Source organism: Quercus suber, unplaced genomic scaffold (genome assembly GCF_002906115.3).
Source record: "Quercus suber isolate HL8 unplaced genomic scaffold, Cork oak 2.0 scaffold_936, whole genome shotgun sequence".
NCBI lineage: Eukaryota > Viridiplantae > Streptophyta > Magnoliopsida > Fagales > Fagaceae > Quercus > Quercus suber.
Window position 1 is genome coordinate 138,350 of NW_027070359.1, and position 18,961 is coordinate 157,310.

The 18,961-nt window shown below is 41.3% G+C and overlaps 2 protein-coding genes across 2 annotated transcripts; both read left to right on the forward strand.

Moving 5' to 3' along the window:
• Positions 1–13,609: 13,609 nt before the first annotated feature.
• On the forward strand, positions 13,610–14,596 carry LOC136065352 (uncharacterized). Its single transcript, XM_065768440.1, has one exon. It carries the CDS (start codon positions 13,610–13,612, stop codon positions 14,594–14,596), a length of 987 nt encoding a protein of 328 aa, XP_065624512.1.
• A 105-nt stretch (positions 14,597–14,701) lies between these two features.
• On the forward strand, positions 14,702–17,665 carry LOC136065353 (uncharacterized). The gene has a single exon (XM_065768441.1). It carries the CDS (start codon positions 14,702–14,704, stop codon positions 17,663–17,665), a length of 2,964 nt encoding a protein of 987 aa, XP_065624513.1.
• Positions 17,666–18,961: the final 1,296 nt, after the last annotated feature.

Here is an 18,961-nt window from a genome sequence, read left to right on the forward strand (position 1 = left end):
GAGGAACCGGCAACCAGGGTCTCTAAGTTTACTAAAATGGATTAAGGAGTTCAAATCTTCAAATTATACTAACAAACAATTTGTATCTTACGGGTTTTGGTTAACTTACCTATAAAAGTCCCTAGAAAGTATGAGCACTTGATGATTATTTGTATTAGGAAGCAAAAATTATATATATAATAATAAAAAATAAAAAAACTATAAAGTCCCTTGTCATCAATTAAGTCACCAATTCGAATTCTATCATATCTTTTTTTTTTTTTTTTTTTTAATGTAACTCAAAAAATCATGGAGAGAGAGAGAGAGAGAGAGAGAGAGAGAGAGAGAGAGAGAGATGGATGTTAGCTAAGATGTTAGCTAACTTTATTCCATAATATGCCTTTTTGTCCAATAGGAAGGAGAAATGTTGAGCACTCTTCTAACTAGATGAGTTCTTACGTTCTCTTCATTCATTCATTCATTCATTCACTAAATCAAAATTTATTCATGAATTTTTTTTTGAGATAAAGATAAATATCTTATTTCCTTAGAATTTAACACACAAAAAATCATGACTTATCATAATTCAAACTAACCTAAGTCATCTTTGCCCAAACTAATTTATTTGAATCAATACAAAATACCTTTATCATTATTACCCAGTGTTATTCAAAACTCATTACAAAAAAAGTAGTTACATTAGTTGGATTTGGGTTTTTTCAAACTCAAAAAAAGTCAAACTTGAATTTAGTTCTATCTATGTATTTATAATCGATATCTGGTAGTTTACTAAAAATGAATATTATAGCTTATAAGAATTTCATTAATAATAAAATGGGTAATTACATTCTTCTCTCTTGAGGTTTGAGAAAATGATACTCTACCTCAACTCAGAAGGGACAAAATATTTTCCCCTTGACACCCTTTTGACCAAATTTTGTTAAAGTGAGGCATTAAAAAATTAGATTCATTGTCCTAGAAGAACTCCTATGAAGGAAGAAGAATTACCTTTCTTTATTTCTTATTCCCTAATTCTAAAATCAATTGTTTTAATTAAAGAGTAGTTTTAAAAAAATTGGATGAATTTTTATTTTATTGTTTTTCTTTTTCCAACAAGCAGTGGAGAGATTTGTCGTTGCAAGTCATTTGGTGCTTGATAAACTTTGCATTTATTTATGTTCTAAAATTATCCACTATGTTTTTACTAACTGACGAGTCAAAAATTTATGTTTGTCATTAAACTGAGATCGTCATTAACCAAGAGAAGACGTTACACATTTATTACGCTCATTGATGACAAAGTGTAACGGACAGAGCAACGGTCACAGAGTGAGCTGTGAACTTCAGACAAAGATTTTGTAACGCACTAGGCGTTGAGCATAAATACAACAATTCATTGCCCTTTAATGAGGCACAAACTATAACAAGAGAAGGCAACATAAGTTAAAGGTATACACAAAAATACTCTATGAAAATCACTCTCCAGTCAATCCTCTTAAAAATCTCTCTCCCTTACTGACTTAAGCATTGGAGGTGGTTTGGCTAATGCCACACCGGCGTGTTACTCTTCCATCTAGTTCATTTTGCAGGTTTTCCTCCAATAGAGACGACCCCAATCACAGTTTCGTCCATCCACTACAATAAGGAGCTCAACTGCTGATTTTTTGCATTATCAATTTGGCACCGCCTGTGGGAATCACAAATCATTCAAGCCATCTTTCCTAGTGACAAAAGAGTTCCTTGAAGTATGAGATGGAGCCAGAAGCTATACAACAGCCAGAAGCTGTGCAACAACAATAAGTCCAGGCCTTCCTAGCTAATGTGGAAGAGCTGATTCACTAGAATGAAGAGTTGGGAAAGACAATAGAATCCCAAGACCCAGAACATCAGCGAACAATTGAAAACCAAAATGAGGAAGAATAGCTCAAAATACTTGAAGGGCACAACAATGAAGAAGAATCAAACTCCTAAACCAACAAGCGAGACAGGACCTTAGGAGAAGATTCCGCTAGGATGGAGAATGAGCTTCGTAACATGAGGAAGGAGATTGATGAATTAAGAAATGCCACGAAGGACAAAGGCATAGAGAATTTAGATGGAATGATTCAAAGGACGGACTCACCATTCACCACTGAAGTACTGAATCGTCTACTCCCACCGAAATTCCATCTCCCACAGCTAGAATCATATGACGGTTCTAAGGATCCCTTAGATCACATTGAATCATTCAAGACACTGATACTATTGCAGATGACCCCAGACAAGGTGATATGCAAGGCATTCCCTACGACACTAAAAGGAGCAGCCAGAGTATGTTTCAGCAAGATACCCCCAGGAACTATTGCAAATTTTGGAACAACTCAGCAAGGGTTTTGTTTGTCATTTCAATGGGGGGGGGGGCAAAGACACAAGAAGCCAACCGGTCATCTTTTCAACATTCAACAGGCAGAAGGAAAATCACTAAGATAGTATGTGACCCGATTCAATAAGGAGCTATTATAGGTAGATGAAGCTGAAGATCAAGTCATCCTAACAACTTTCCAAGCAAGGTTGCTACCCAGGGATTTTTTCTTCTCAATCACCAAAAGCCCACCAAAAATGGTAGCGAAATTGCTTCGAAAAGCTTAAAAGTACATGAATGCAGAAGACAGGGTGCTTACAAAAGAAATGAAAGGAAAAAGGAAGAGAGACGAAGGAACGAGCAGCAATCACGATAAGAAGAAGGAGACACGAAGTGTTGGGCAAACCATAGGAAAAAAGAAGGAACTTCCAAATAGGAGGCCAAAGTTCATTAACTTTACTGCTTTAATAATTCCAATTAAGCATGTCTTGATACAGATAAGGGGCGATCCCTCCCTGCAATGGCCGAAGCCAATCAGTGCTCCAGCAGAAAGAAAGGACAAGAACAAGTACTGTAGATTCCACTAGTACCACAGGCATTGCACTGACGATGTAGACATTTGAAAGACCAGGTGGAGACTTTAATCCAACAAGGGAAGTTACAGAAGTAAGACAGGAGAACGGAGCCCAATAGATATCAACAAAAAGACAATAAAGACAGAGATTGAGAAGTAGAAGATGGCAAACCTGCTGCAGGAGAGATAAAGATGATCTCAGGATGATTGACGGCAGGCGAAATGCTGAAGTCCCTAAAAAAACCCATGAGAAAGAAATAAATAGTGTCCATTCATGGCTCCCTCTAATAAAGATGTCAAGGAATGACAAACCTGATGTCATCTTCTCAGAGAGAGACGGTTGCGACATTAGACAACCCCATGGCAATCCACTAGTAATCATGCTCAGAGTAGAAGAATTCAACATCCACCAGGTACTTATTGACAACGGAAGCTCAGTAGATATCATATACTTACTTGCATTTCAACAGATGAAACTGGACTAGAGAAGGATCAGGCCTTTCACCTCTCCTATAGTGAGCTTTACTGGGGATAAAATCGTCCCTAGGGGCATTGTCACTCTAACCGTAATTGCAAGCACTTACCTAGCAAAGATCACCAAGGAAATTGATTTCCTCATAGTTGACTACCCTTCAACATAAAACATTATCTTGGGAAGACCTGCACTCAATAGATTAAGAGTAGCAACGTCAACATATTACTTGAAGGTGAAATTTCCAACAGCCCATGGGGTAGGAGAAATCAGAGGAGATCAAGTTCTAGCAAGAGAGTGCTATTAAGCTGCCTTAGCATCTGGGGAGAACCATACATGGGTGATCAAAGAACCAGAGCTCATCTCCAAATCGTCGAAATACCACAAGAAGTTGAGGTTGTCCTAGGAGATTCGTCAAAGGTATTGAAGATAGGATTAGCACTATCGACTATGGAGAAAGAGAAGATGATTTCTCTCTTGAGGGCAAACTAAGATGTTTTCACTTGGAAATACAAGGATATGCCTGGAATTGATAGGAAAATCATAAAACATCGTCTCAACGTCAACCCAAAGTGCAAACCTGTATAGCAGAAGTGGAGAATATTTGCACCAAAGCGCAACAAAGCAATAACTGAAGAAGTAGAGAAGCTACTAGAAGCTGGTTTTATTAGAGAAGTCTTCTACCCAGGTTGGCTAACAAACGTGGTAATGGTAAAAAAGAGCAATGGCAAATGGAGGATGTGTGTTGATTTCATAGACTTGAACAAAGCTTGCCCAAAGGATAGCTTCCCCTTGCTAAGGATTGATTAACTGGTAGACTCAACTGCTGGACACAAGCTTTTAAGTTTCATGGACGCATTTTTTGGATACAACTAGATCCTCATGGACGAAGAAGATCAAGAGAAGACCTCGTTTGTCACCAGCCAAGGGTTGTATTGCTACAAAGTTATGCCCTTTGGATTGAAGAATGCAGGAGCCACATACCAAAAATTGGTGAATTGTATGTTCTCTCACTAAATTGGAAGGAATGTGGAAGTATACGTAGATGATATGCTGGTGAAAAGTAAGGACGAAGCCAACCACTTGGATGATCTAAAAGAAACCTTCAGCACACTATGTAAGTACAATATGAAATTAAACCCTACAAAGTGTGTTTTTGCTGTTACTTCAGGAAAATTCTTGGGATTCATGGTGTCCCAACGAGGCATAGAGTCAAATCCAAACAAAGTAAACGCAATAATCAAGGTCAAACCACCAAAAATAGTGAAGGAGGTTTAGAGCTTGATAGGTTAGGTCGCAGTTCTATACAGATTTGTCTCCAAGGCAATAGACAAGTGCATGCCATTCTTCAAGGTCTTGAAAAAGGCTTTTCAGTGGACTGAAGAATGTGAAGAAGCCCTTGCAAAATTAAAAGAGTATTTGATGAAGCCATCATTACTAAGTCCCTCGGTGATAGGAGAAAAGCTGTACCTCTACTTAGCAGTGTCTAACACCGCAGTAAGTTCAACACTGATTAGAGAAGAAGAAAATGTCTAGAAGCCAGTCTACTATACCATCCAGGCATTCCAGGGAGCAGAGGCAAATTACCCAAGGATGGAAAAGATAGATTTCACATTGGTGGTCGCTTCTAGGAAACTCAGTCCTTACTTCCAAGCATACTCCATCATCGTTATGACAGACCAACCAATAAGAAAGAGGATGAAGAAGATAGATGTAGCTAGATGACTCATCCAATGGGTAGTTGAACTGGGCCAATTCGACATTGAATATTAGCCTTAAGCAACAATCCAAGCCCAAGTACTAGTAGACTTTATCGCAAAATTCACCTACCTTTACAAGGAAGAAGAACTCCCAATGGAAACATGGACAGTCTAAACAGATGGGTTTGCCACAAAAAAAGTAGAAAGGGTAGGAGTAGTGCTCATATCTCAAAAAAGAAATATTGAAGTATGTAGTTAGACTGCAATTCTCAGCAACAAATAATGAGGCTGAGTATGAAGCATTGCTAATAGGATTAAGTCTAGCAAAAGCTCTCAGAGGAAAGAATCTCATCATCCAAGTTGATTCTCAGCTCATAATTGACAGGCGAATGGAGAATATGAAGCCAAAGAAGAGAGGATGAAGAAGTACCTGAAGATCATCTAACAACTCTCACAGCACTTTGACAGCCTAGACTTTGTGCAAATCCTTCGGGCAAAAAATGCAAAAGTTGACTTCCTAGCAAGATTAGCCTCATCAGACGACTACAATGCGCCCTCCGAACTATGTATAGAGATAAGGGGGCAACCAAGTACAGAAGGTGAGTAGGTTTTGAAGATAAAAGGACAAAACGAGTGGATGACTCCTATCATCTGTTATTTGAAAGAAGGATGGCTCCTAGAAGATAAAATGGAAGCAAGGAAGATATAGATCAGAGCAGCCCGCTTCATCATTATTGACGATGTGTTGTACACACGAGGTTATTCACTCTCATACTTAAGATGTGCTAACTTAGAAGAAGCAGATTATGTGCTCCGCGAGATACACGAAGGAATTTGTGGAAATCATGCTGGAGCAAGGTCTTTAGTAGGAAAAGTACTCAGAGCAAGATACTACTGGCCGACTTTACTGAAGGACGCACACGACCTCATCAGAGCATGTGATAAGTGTCAAAACTTTGCAAATGTCCAGATGCAACCAAAAGAGACAATGACACCCATATCCTTACCATGGCCCTTCGCCTGATGGGGGATTGACATTATGGGCCTATTCCCTAAAGGGAATAAGCAACTCAAATTTCTGATTGTCGCAATTGATTACTTCACGAAATTGGTAGAGGCAAAACCAGTAGCAACGATAATAGAGGCTAAAATCACCAGTTTTGTGTGGAAGAACATCATTTGCAGGTTTGGAGTCCCACGCGTTATAATATCAGACAATGGAAAGCATTTCGACAATCCCAAGTTTCGAAAATTTTGCCAAGACTTAGGAATCAAGAACCATTATTCTTCTCTAAGACACCCTCAAGCTAATGGTCAAACAGAAGTGACAAACAGAAGCTTGCTCAAAATTATCAAAACTCGGCATGAGGGGGTAAAGGGGGCATGGTCTAAAGAACTACCAAATGTCCTTTGGGCATATAGGACGACCACAAGAGTTCCAATAGGAGAAACGCCATTCAGACTGAAATTTGGCATTGAAGCCATCATACCAGTGGAAGTGGGACTAATGAGCCTTCGAGTCAAAACTTATGAAGGTTGCAAGAACTAGTAGGAGCTTAACAACAACTTAGATCTAATTGATGGAGTCAGAGAGGAAGTCGTGACGCAAATGACCAAACACAAGGAAGAAATGGCCAGATACTACAACATAAAAGTCAAGGTAAGAAGGTTCAACACATGAGAAGTCATCATCAGGAAGATATCACAGGCAATGAAGGACCCATCCCATGGAAAGCTGGGACCAGCCTAGAAAGGCCCCTATGAAGTAATCTGTCATTCTAGAGAAGGCTCCTATTACCTAAAGTCTTTAGGCGGCCAGGAACTGCCTCGACCTTGGAACATAGAACATTTGAAGAAGTACTACCAATAAGGAATCTTTTACATTTCAAGTTGCCTAATCTTCATCTTAGTATGTACGTCAGTTATTACTTTTGTCATTCGTAGATCAATAATACACGAGAGCATTATCCATGCATATTTATCAATAATTATCCACGAGTTATTTATTAACAAAAATATGTGCAACACTCAGGAGTTATTCTTCAGAGACGTCCCAAGAATCTCCGTCATTAAAATTTCAAATCAAAAGCTGTTCATTCATAGCCGACATTGTCATAACCATCAAGGTTGTTAATACACAACCATCAAAGTTGACTAAATCAAGAGTTGTACAAACAAAACTATTATCATCGTCAATCAAACATGACAAAAAAAAAAGGAGAAAAAAATTGTTAATCTAAAGATGCTCCAATAGTGTGACTCCAAGTCATGCGTACAACGTAACATTGTCATTACTAATAACGTCATGGCATATTAAAAAAAAAAAAAAGGAAGTTGTTCAAACACACCTTCTAATATCATCATTCAAACATGACTTAATAAAAGTTATTCAAACACAACTAAAAGAGGAGTTGTTCAAACACAACTTCTAATATCGTCATTCAAACATGACTCAATAAAAGTTGTTCAAACACAACTAAAAGAGAAGTTGCTCAAACACAACCCCTATCATCGTTATTCAAACATGACTCAATAAAAGTTTTTCTAACACAACTAAAAGAGAAGTTGTTCAAACACAACTTCTATTATCGTTATTCAAACATGACTTAATGAAAGTTGTTCAAACACAACTTCTATCATCATCATTCAAACATGACTTAATGAAAGTTGTTTAAATACAACTACATAAGAAGTTGTTCAACCACAACTCCCATCACCATCATAACTTAATAAGATCTGCTCAACTGTTATGACAAAGAACTACGATTAAACAAATACAGCCAACATATAGAGTCACTTAACATGGGAAAGACCTAACGAAATAAAAGGTTACAAACACACTTTGTTAGCAAATCAATTGTCAAAAGAGAATTGTATACCCAAAACACACGAGCCCAAGTAAATTGTTCAAAAAATATATGCTCAAAACAACGAGCCCCATAACAAGATATTGTTTTCCTCTTACATAAAAGAGAGAAAATAAAAGAAGATATGAAGTAAATTACTGTCTAGTTGGATCACAGGGGAACGAATCTACAGGAGCGGCAGTCGTAGTTTCTTCTACTACATTCTTCTTCGTGACCTCGGAAGGACGATCTGCTACAAACTCCTTCTCCACTTCACCCATTACCAGACCAGAGAGATTCAGTTCTAGGTGGTGCTTAGCCATCCATCTTCTAAGGAGTTCAAAGCCCTCCACATAGTACTTACACAGGTCGTCTGAGTACAAGTCAGATTCTTTGAACTCCTGTACAGCATTAGGACTAGCTTTTTCCAGTTTAAACTGAAGATCACCTATCTACTTGTCCTTCAGCTTAGAAAAGTCCTTCTCCACTTGAAGACTTTTCTCCAAAGTTGTCACATGTTCTTTGTCATTCTCAGCTTCAACAATAAGGATGGCAACCTTGTTCTTGAGCGTCTCATTCTCAGCAAAGAGGGATTTGATCATAGGCTCAGCTGTAGCCACCTTCTTCTCCAAATCCAGATGCTTCCTAGAGACGAACAAGGACTCCCCGAAAGCCTACATATGAAAAAATCTCGCTTAGCAAAAGCAAAACAAAAGAGAAAAAGCAACCTACGTCGTTAGAACACACCTGCACCAATTTCTAAATGTGAGACAACATCACATCACTAGACGACTTCGCCATTAGAGGATTTAGGTCGTCCATTGAAAGTGCCTCTTGTGCCTTCAACGCAGTGGCGTCAGTATCGTCCCGAAAAGATTTGCTAATGGATTTTCTTCTGGCACCCCCTCTAAAGAGACAATTACCTCCAGAGACGATGTGGGAGAGGGAAGACGCTGGGCAGGAGAGTGAGTAGAGGGTGGAGTCACCACAAGCACACCAAAAAGAGCATCACCCACTTTTTGACTCTTCCTAGACAAAAGGCCACCAATAATGCCACCCCTAGCCTTCTTCTCTTGGGTCTCAGCCAATTTCTGTTTGCTAAACCTAGTTGTCATTCTTGGAGAAGAGAAGGAGAGATATAGATACAAAATAAATAAATAAATAAATAAAAATAAAACACAAAGAGACGAAGAACACACTTACTTTTCTTCACAACCTCTAAATTCTTCCGAACCTTGCTTGAGGGCTCTGGGCTTAAAAAATGGAGGAATAATGATTGAGGAGAGATAAGGTCGTCGAAATCTCTAACAGTCTCGAGATATTCTTTGACCTTCTTAACACAACCGTGATATCTCTTCTTTAGACGAGGACGTTGTGGAACTGCAAAAAGCAAGTATATCATATATCATTGTCACTCACAAAGAATAAATAAAGAACAGACAAGGACACACCAAACACAGGAGTTCCCCAACTACAAAAAAACTTGGAGGCTTCATCCAAGCCCTCACTAGGGACGAACTCCTAACCATTGCCCGAAATAAAGAAGAAGTTTGGTTTCCAATTGCGGAGGGACGATGGAGAGTCAAGTGTTAACCTAGAAGCCCTATCCCATGGCTTAAATTCCTAGTAGCTAGGGTCTTTGGACTTTTTCAAACTATAAAAATAGAGAAATTCGTCTCTCTTGTTGATGTCTCCGTCATTGGCAGACATCCACACCACCATACAATAAATGACGATTTGCCAAGAATTAGGCACTAATTGTGCTGGGGCAAGGTGCAAATATGTGAAAAGTTCCCTAACTAAAAGGGATGAACAAGAAGATGAAGACCACTAGCGAAATATGCTTCGTAGAAACAGACTTCATCAGCATATGAGTGACAAGCCCTATCCTTGTCACTCAGAATCCTAATTCTAACTGAATCAGGAAATTGAAACCTATTCCTGATTCGCTTCTCATCTTTCTCTGAGAGGGCACATTGGATGTCCCAAGCTTTATAAGGAGTAGAAGGGGAAGTAACCTTAGGAATCTTACGACTATCAGACAAAGATAACCCCGCTTCCAACTCACTAGACCTAACTTCCCCAGACATTTTTAAAGACCTAGCAACTCTAGCAAAACAAAAAGCCAAAGGAAATAAAGAGGAAAGGACAAACCTATACGGACAATTCTCCCCCACGAAAAGACTAACCCCCTTGAGACACTCTACCTCTACAATCTCAAGCAAACAACCTAAGCAAACAAAAAGAAAAGATCTTAAAGGACAATCAACCTTAACAAAAGATTAATCTACCATGGAAGAGCAGAGAAAAGTGAGAGGAGCATGAAGAACTTACTAGGGAACGCAAAATTGAAAAGAAAGCTTGAATAAGAGAAAAACCTTAAAATGCCAACTGAACAAGGAAAGAAAACGAAGAAAAGGAAAAAGGAGGGAAAAGGGCAAAATAAATGGCCAAAATGTGCGCGGGAAAACCGAGGAAAGTCTGTACGTCAGACACATCTTGACTATACACGTGGCACTTAGCATATCAAACATCAACTCGTCATAAATATGCTGTAAACGGAATATGAAGCGTCAGACATTTATGTTTTCATCTCGTCTAATAGATAAAAATTCAAATATGGGGGTAACTAATGAGTCAGAAATTTATGATCGTCATTAAGCTGAGATCGTCATTAACTAAGAGAAGACGTTATGCATTTATTACGCTTATTGATGACAAAGTGTAATAGAAGGAGCGACGGTCACAGAGTGAGCTATGAACTTCACAAAAATATTTTGTAATGCACTAACTGTTGAGCATAAATACAGCAATTCATTGCCCATTGATTACGCATGCAACTATAAAAAGAGAAGGCAACATAAGTTAAAGGTACACACAAAAATACTCTAGAAAATCACTCTCCAGTCAATTCTCTCTAAAATCTTTCTCCCTTATTGACTTAAGAATCAGAGGTGGTTTGGCTAACGCCACACTGGCGTGTTATTCTTCCACCTAGTTCATTTTGTAGGTTTTCCTCCAACAGAGATGACCCCGATCATAGTTTCGTCCATCCATTATGACGAGGAGTTCAACTGCTAATTTTTTGCATCATCACTAACCATAATTAAATTTTGGCAAATAGAATCTCTTAAAAAAATTGGAATATTTTTGGATTTTAATTTACACTAAGGTTTTTTGTTTTGAGAAGCAAATAGACATACAAAGGAAAGTGAAATGGACTTTAATATAAATGCACATTACAAACTCCACTCATAAGTTATGGTACTCTTTAAGAGAATATGAAACAAGTTATATTACACACACCACACTCTCTTAAGTAATTTTTTAAGAGAATTTGGAGTAATTTATACTATACACAACACACCCTCTTAAATAACGTAAGAAATTATCTATTCTTTTTTGGAGAATTTTAAACTAAGTTAAAGATTTAAAATATATATATTCCTTAAAGGTTGATTTAACATTATGATTGTCCAACTACAGTCTAATGTCGTTTGGGAATTGGGACCATATATCATATATGCCAATTAGGCAATTAATACTCTTTGGAGTTTCGAGTACGAAAACATCGTAATGATGTTTAGAATTATGTTGAAATGATACCGGTAAGAGACTAAGAGGAAGAGAAAAGAGGGAGAGATACATCACATATGTCCACTACGACCACTACACCTCCTAAGTTTGTTTGTTTGTTTGTTTTTTTTTTTTTTTTATCACATACGGCATTTGTTTTTGAAATATTTTAGAAAAATTTTGAATTTATTTTCATGGAAATATATATATATATAAATTCATTACTTTTTTTTTCATAAAAAAATTTTAAAAATATTTCTTAGTTAACTTTTCTCTATGTTTTAAATTTTATTTTTATGGGAGTTGACTTTTATCTTACTACTGGGCAATAGTTATGTTTTATTTTATTTTATTTAGAAGTGTATAGTTTTGCTTATTAAATTTTATTTTTATGTGATATCTTGGCTGCACCATGCTCATTAAATTCATAACCTTAAATTATTATTGTCCCAATAATCTTACATCCACAACTTTCGCCACACCAATTTTCATTATTATCTTATATAGCTTTTTTTTATAAAAAAAACATTATTCTATATAGCTGATTGTGAGCATTGAGTAATGTATAAAAAATGGTAGATCTATATAAAAGCGATAGACAATTAGCCAAAACGTACGACATCAAAATTGTGGCGAAAGTAAAGGCAACAAGTCAACTTGCAATTAAATTATAAGTACTGTTTGAACTATTCATGCTTTTTTTCTTCTATGAAAACTACTATTATTATAGTTATTGCAATTCCCTTATTCTTCATGACATAATAAAATTATAGAAAATAGAACGCCAAACAGTAAAACCGAACAGGTAGCAACGTACGTCAACACTCACCGGAGAAGTGGAAAAATGCCCCCTCTCTCTATATCTATCACTTCAATATTTTTGTAATATCACATTTATGCACGACACTTATTTCTTAAATTTTTATATATTTTTTTCTTTCTTTCTTTAAATTAGTACACAATCCTGAGTCCTGACCCAACCCATAAGGATTCGCAGGAGACTCTTAAACAAATATTTGTGTGAGCCAATCAGACAGTCACACCTACCCATAATGGAGGATTTATTTGTTTTATTTTAACTGCACCCACCAACCCCTCATGGATAGAATTTTTTATTGCCATACATTTTCAAGTTGCTCACCTCTTTTTTTTTTTTTTGCTGAATGATCACTTTCTTTTTCTTAATAATAAGTTAGAAACTCGGGACATTAGCTAATAAATCTGTACGTCAGGTCGGGAAGATTCTCCATGTTCTTTTTTTTTTTTTTTTTGGTGGAACCTCCATGTTCTTATTTTAAGCGATAGCTATTGGCTAAGACAAAACGGAAGCACCCCATTTATATTAATATTGCAAGTTATAAGAAACTTGTCATATTTTTTGATAATAAACAAACTTTTAATATATATTTTTTCTATATAATAAAACTTGTAATATGAAAGGGACAATATCTTGGAATGTTTTATGTGACTGAACGGATCGAATAAGGTCTGCTTATGCCCGAATAAACGGATCCATCATTTGCACGGGCCTCTATTGGACGGACCTGACGTGAACGGCCGGATATGGACAGAGTGAAGGATGGTGGGCTTGTTGTCCATGGGCCTGTTGAGCCCCTGATGGGGGATATTTTGACCCACTCTCATAAGGGCCCAAATAGAGTCCTGGCGCTAGTAGGACTCCGGAAATCTTATATATATTTGGTAAAAATCTTCCGCACAAGGAGGAGACTTATTTATCACGTTTAGGATTCTACAAGGAAAGTCCTATAAGGAAAAGACTTCCGCGCCAAGAAAGGGATGTCAACCTCAAGCCACTATAGAAGCCCCAATACCCTCACAAAGCGAAGGTACGCATAATTAACCCCTCTCTAGCACTCTAGAGTTGTGAGAATACTTTCTGACTTAACCTTCGGAGGGTGTTTGGCCGGCACCACACCGGTGTCCTTCGATAGGTTTTCTCTTTTGTTTCGCGCAGGTTGGCATACGAAGCGAAAGGAGTATCGTGCGACTCATTGGTGAATTTTCTTGATTCATCAGTTGGCGCTGTCTGTGGGAAGCTCGAGTAATTAAGCCATACTATCGATTCCCGGACTAAAAGGTTGCATGGTACTCACTCGCTCAATGGCAACTACCAATGACGTGCAAGGAGAAGAACCACCCACGACTGCCCTCGAGAGACAAGTTCGGACCCTTAGTACCGCCGTGGAGCGTCTCACCAAACAGAACCTCGACTTGGAGGAACAGCTGCGCCAGAAGAATGCAACACTAAATAACCGGCCAGAAGATCAGGAAGGGACTAGCGCTCCAAACAGGAATCAGGAGAGACCTGAGGGCAGCCACGCCCCAAGCAGGCCGGATAGGCAGCACGTGAACATGCCATCCCTCACGGATGCGACTCCACCACATATTGCCGCCGAGATGCAGGCAATGAGGGAACAGATGGAGGTCATGATGAACGCCCTCAAAGGGCGAGTCTCCAGTGACCTTGACGATCTGGTCAATCATACCGACTCACCCTTCACTGCGGCCGTGAACTCCTTCCCCCTACCCCACAAGTTTCGCATGCCGAATATAGATAGCTATGACGGGGTGAAGGATCCTCTGGATCACCTGGAAACTTTCAAAACCCTGATGCATCTACAGGAGGTACCGGACGAAATCATGTGCAGGGCCTTCCCAACTACACTGAAGGGTTTCGCAAGGATTTGGTTCAGTCGGCTAACACCGAACTCCATCAGCACTTTCAAAGAACTAAGCGCTCAGTTCACCTCACACTTCATAGGGGGACACAGGTACAAGAAGTCCACAGCGTGTTTGATGAGCATCAGGCAAAGAGAAGACGAGACGCTAAGATCTTACATAACACGCTTCAATAAGGAAGCGCTCTCAATTGATGAAGCTGACGACAAGATACTGGTGGCAGCTTTTATGAATGGATTGCGGAAGGGCAAGTTTTTGTTCTCACTATACAAAAACGACCCCAAAACCATGTCAGAAGTACTCTACAGGGCCACCAAGTACATGAACGCGGAAGACGCGCTGCTTGCACGGGAAGAAAGGCCCAAGAAGAGGGAACGCCAGGTGGACGTGCGCCAGGACCAAGGGTAGAAAAGACCAAGGACAGGAGACAGAAGGGACGAAAGATGCCCTAAGCCCCCGAGCGGGAGGTTCACAAGTTTCACCCCCCTGAACGCCCCGATTGACCAAGTCTTGATGCAAATCAAAGACGAGGAGACGCTGACATTCCCGGGAAAACTAAAGAGCGACCCAAGTAAACGGTCGCGAGACAAATATTGTCGTTTCCACCGAGACCATGGCCACGACACGGCCGAATGCTACGACCTAAAACAGCAGATTGAAGCCCTCATTAGACAAGGGAAGTTGCAGAAGTTCGTCAACAAAGAGAAAACGGACCATAATCGCCAAGAGCCGGCCCCCCGACGGGATAACGAGCGTCCGAGACCCCCCATCGGGGACATAAGGATGATAGTGGGGGGAACCGCATCTACCGGATCTTCCAAAAAGGCTCGAAAGACGTACCTCAGATCGGTCCTGAACGTCCATATGACGGGCTCGAGGCCCAATACCACACGGATGGAGAGCCCTATTATAGGATTCACCGAAGAAGACGCAAGGAGACTTCATCATCCACATGACGATGCGCTGGTCGTCAGTATACGTGTGGGGGACTACAACGTCCACCAAGTGCTAATCGACAACGGCAGCTCAGCAGACATTCTATACTATCCAGCACTCCAGCAAATGGGGATAGACATAGCACGATTGATGTCGGCGAGCGCTCCCCTTGTCGGCTTCGGAGGGTCCAGGGTATTCCCAATAGGTTCCATCACACTCCCGGTAACGGTAGGTGATTACCCGCAAGAACTCACTAGGAATGTAATGTTCCTCGTAGTAGACTGCTCCTCCGCTTACAATGGTATTCTCGGACGACCCACACTTAACTCATGGAAAGCAGCAACATCCACGTACCACCTAATGATCAAATTCCCAACGGACTATGGGATTGGAGAATTGCGGGGGAATCTGGCGACCGCCCGAGAGTGCTACATCGCAATGCTAGAGATGGAAGATCACCATCAGGCAATGTGCATAGAAGAACAGCGGACGGTCACAGAACCAGCTGAAGAGATGGAGGTAGTAATACTCAACGAGTCCAAACCGGAGCGTACAACCAGAATTGGAACACTGGCTTGCCAACCTGTGCGTCAGGCCCTCATAACATTCCTCAGGAGAAACCAGGACATCTTTGCATGGAATCATGAAGACATGCCCGGGATCGACCCCTCTGTCATAGTCCATAAGCTGAACGTAAACCCTTCAACCCCCCCGGTCCGGCAGAAGAAGCGAGTTTTCGCTCCTGAATGGGACAGAGCAATAGCGCAAGAGGTCGGAAAGCTACTGGAGGTAGGTTTTATAAGGGAAGTATATTACCCAGAGTGGTTGGCAAACGTGGTCATGGTCAAGAAAGCTAGTGGAAAGTGGCGGATGTGCGTCAACTTCACGAACCTTAACAAAGCATGCCCAAAGGATAGTTACCCCCTCCCGCGGATAGATGCACTGGTCTACTCCACGGCCAGACACCAGCTTTTAAGTTTTATGGATGCCTTCTCGGGCTATAACCAGATCAAAATGGAGGAACACGATCAGGAGAAAATGTCCTTCGTCACCAGCCGAGGCCTCTTTTGCTATAAAGTGATGTCGTTCGGACTCAAGAATGCCGGGGCAACATACCAAAGATTAATGGACAAGATGTTCGCACACCAGATTGGGAGAAACGTACAGGTCTACATTGACGACATGCTGGTCAAGAGCCGTTTCGAAAAAGATTATCTGAGCGACCTCCAGGAGACATTCGATACCTTACGGTCATACAACATGAAGCTGAATCCGGACAAGTGTGCATTCGGGGTGACGGCGGGAAAATTCTTGGGTTTTATGGTATCCCAAAGAGGAATAGAGATCAATCTAGAGAAAATACGGGCCATCATGGAGCTTGAACCACCAAGGACAACAAAAGAGGTACAGAGCTTGAACGGCAGAGTTGCCGCCTTGAATAGGTTCGTCTCAAAAGCAACAGACAGGTGCTTACCGTTCTTCCGCATCCTGAAGAAATCATTCGAGTGGACGGAGGAGTGCCAGAGGGCATTTGAGGATCTAAAGAAATACCTTTCCTCTCCACCTTTGCTCAGCCCATCCAAACCAGGGGAAGATCTCTACTTATACCTAGCCGCTTCGCGGGTGGTAGTAAGCGCGGCCCTAGTAAGGGAAGAAGAAAGGACGCAGCGGCCCGTCTATTTCGTAAGCAGGGGGTTCCGGGGGGCTGAAGAAAGATACCCCCACATGGAGAAGCTAGCCTTCGCGCTGATAACTGCAGCTCGAAAACTGAAACCATACTTTCAAGCCCACATCATCATCGTCCTAACGAATCAGCCCCTAAAAAGGGCAATGAGCAGCCCCGAAGCAGCCGGACGAATGGCCCTGTGGGCAATAGAGCTAGGCGAGTTTGACATACACTACCGTCCGCGAACCGCAATAAAAGGCCAAGCCGTAGCTAACTTCATTGCCGAATATACGCAAACGGGGCAGCAGGAGCCACAAGCCCTCAGACTATGGAACATCCACACGGATGGATCATCAAACAGGCTAGCTGGGGGCGCCGGGGTGGTAATTCAAACCCCTGACGGAGACACGATCGAGTGCATGATCCGATTGGACTTCCCGATAACCAACAACGAGGCCGAGTACGAGGCATTGTTGGCAGGATTAGACCTGGCGAAAGCAGCAGGTGCCGAGGCCATGGTTATACATTGTGATTCGCAGGTAGTAGTCAGTCAGATTAGTGGCACCTATGAATGCAAGGGGGAAAAAATGAAGAAATACTTGGAAGAAGTCAGAAGACGGATCGACTCCCTCCAGGTCACATTCGTCCAGATCCCAAGGGAGGAGAATGAATGTGCTGACCGGCTCGCAAAAGCCGCCTCCGCAGTGGCCATGACGACCCCCGACCGGGTGTTATCCTTCATCCAGTACTCCTCAATCATTAACAGCGAGACGGAAGTGCAGGAAGTAAATCCAGAATACGATTGGACCACACCCCTAATGGCCTACCTAAGGGAAGGCACGCTCCCGGACAACAAGACGCAGCCAGAAAATTGAAAGTCGGCTTCGCGGTTCATAATAATCAATGACGTCTTATACAAAAGGGGATTCTCACGACCATATCTAAGATGTTTGGGTCACGAGGAAGCAAACTATGTAATGAGAGAGGTCCATGAAGGCATCTGCGGAAACCATTCGGGCGCGGTCTCTGACACAAACTGATCCGGGCAGGATACTATTGGCCCACAATGCAGAAGGACGCGCAAAACTACGTCAGGGTCTGCGACAAATGTCAAAGGTTTGGTAACCTAATTAGGCAACCAACCGAAGAGCTGACACCCATGACGGCCCCTTGGCCGTTAGCCCAATGGGGACTAGACATCATGGGCCCTCTCCCGACGGCCGCGCGACAGCTGAAATTCTTGGTGGTAGGAATCGACTACTTCACTAAGTGGGTCGAAGCGGAAGCTCTAGCAACTATCACGGAGAAGAACATCAGAGGTTTCGTATGGAGGAATATCATATGCAGATTCGGGTTACCAAGGGTCCTCATCTCCGACAATGGGAAACAGTTTGACAACAAGGCATTCCGAGATTTTTGCTCGGAGTTAAGCATAAGGAATCACTACTCATCGCCCGCACATCCACAGGCTAATGGCCAAGTTGAAGTCACGAACCGGTCCCTACTCAAAATCATCAAGACCCGGCTCGAGGGGGCAAAAGGTATATGGCCCGATGAGTTACCAAGTGTCTTATGGGCATATCGCACAACGGCAAGAACGCCGACAGGGGAAACGTCGTTCAGACTGACATACGGGAGCGAGACCGTCATTCCAGCAGAAATAGGTCTTACAACCTATCGAGTGGAGAGCTACGATGAAGGCAAGAATGAAGAGGCTTTGCGGCTACAGCTAGACCTAGTCGATGAAGCCCGGGCTATAGCTGAACAAAGGATAGCTCGATACCAAAACCTCATGGCAAAATACTACAACTCCAAAGTCAAACACAGAGACTTCTAGATCGGAGACCTTGTGCTTCGGAAGGTTATAGGAGCAGCTAAAGATCCCTCGCAAGGAAAACTCGGTCCAAACTGGGAAGGGCCTTACAAGATCTCATCTTGGCAGAGAAAAGGAACCTACCACCTCGAAACCATGGACGGAAGAAGGCTGCAACACTCGTGGAACACCGAGCACCTGCGGAGGTACTACCAATAGATGCAACGAGAAGAGACATCCACCCTATGCAAGCGTTCCAGCTTATATCTAAAGTTTTCAGTAGTTTTTATTTTGAAGAACAATTTTTACTTTTCTATGCTTTTACTTTGAACGAACCTCTCTACTAATGCCTTTTTAA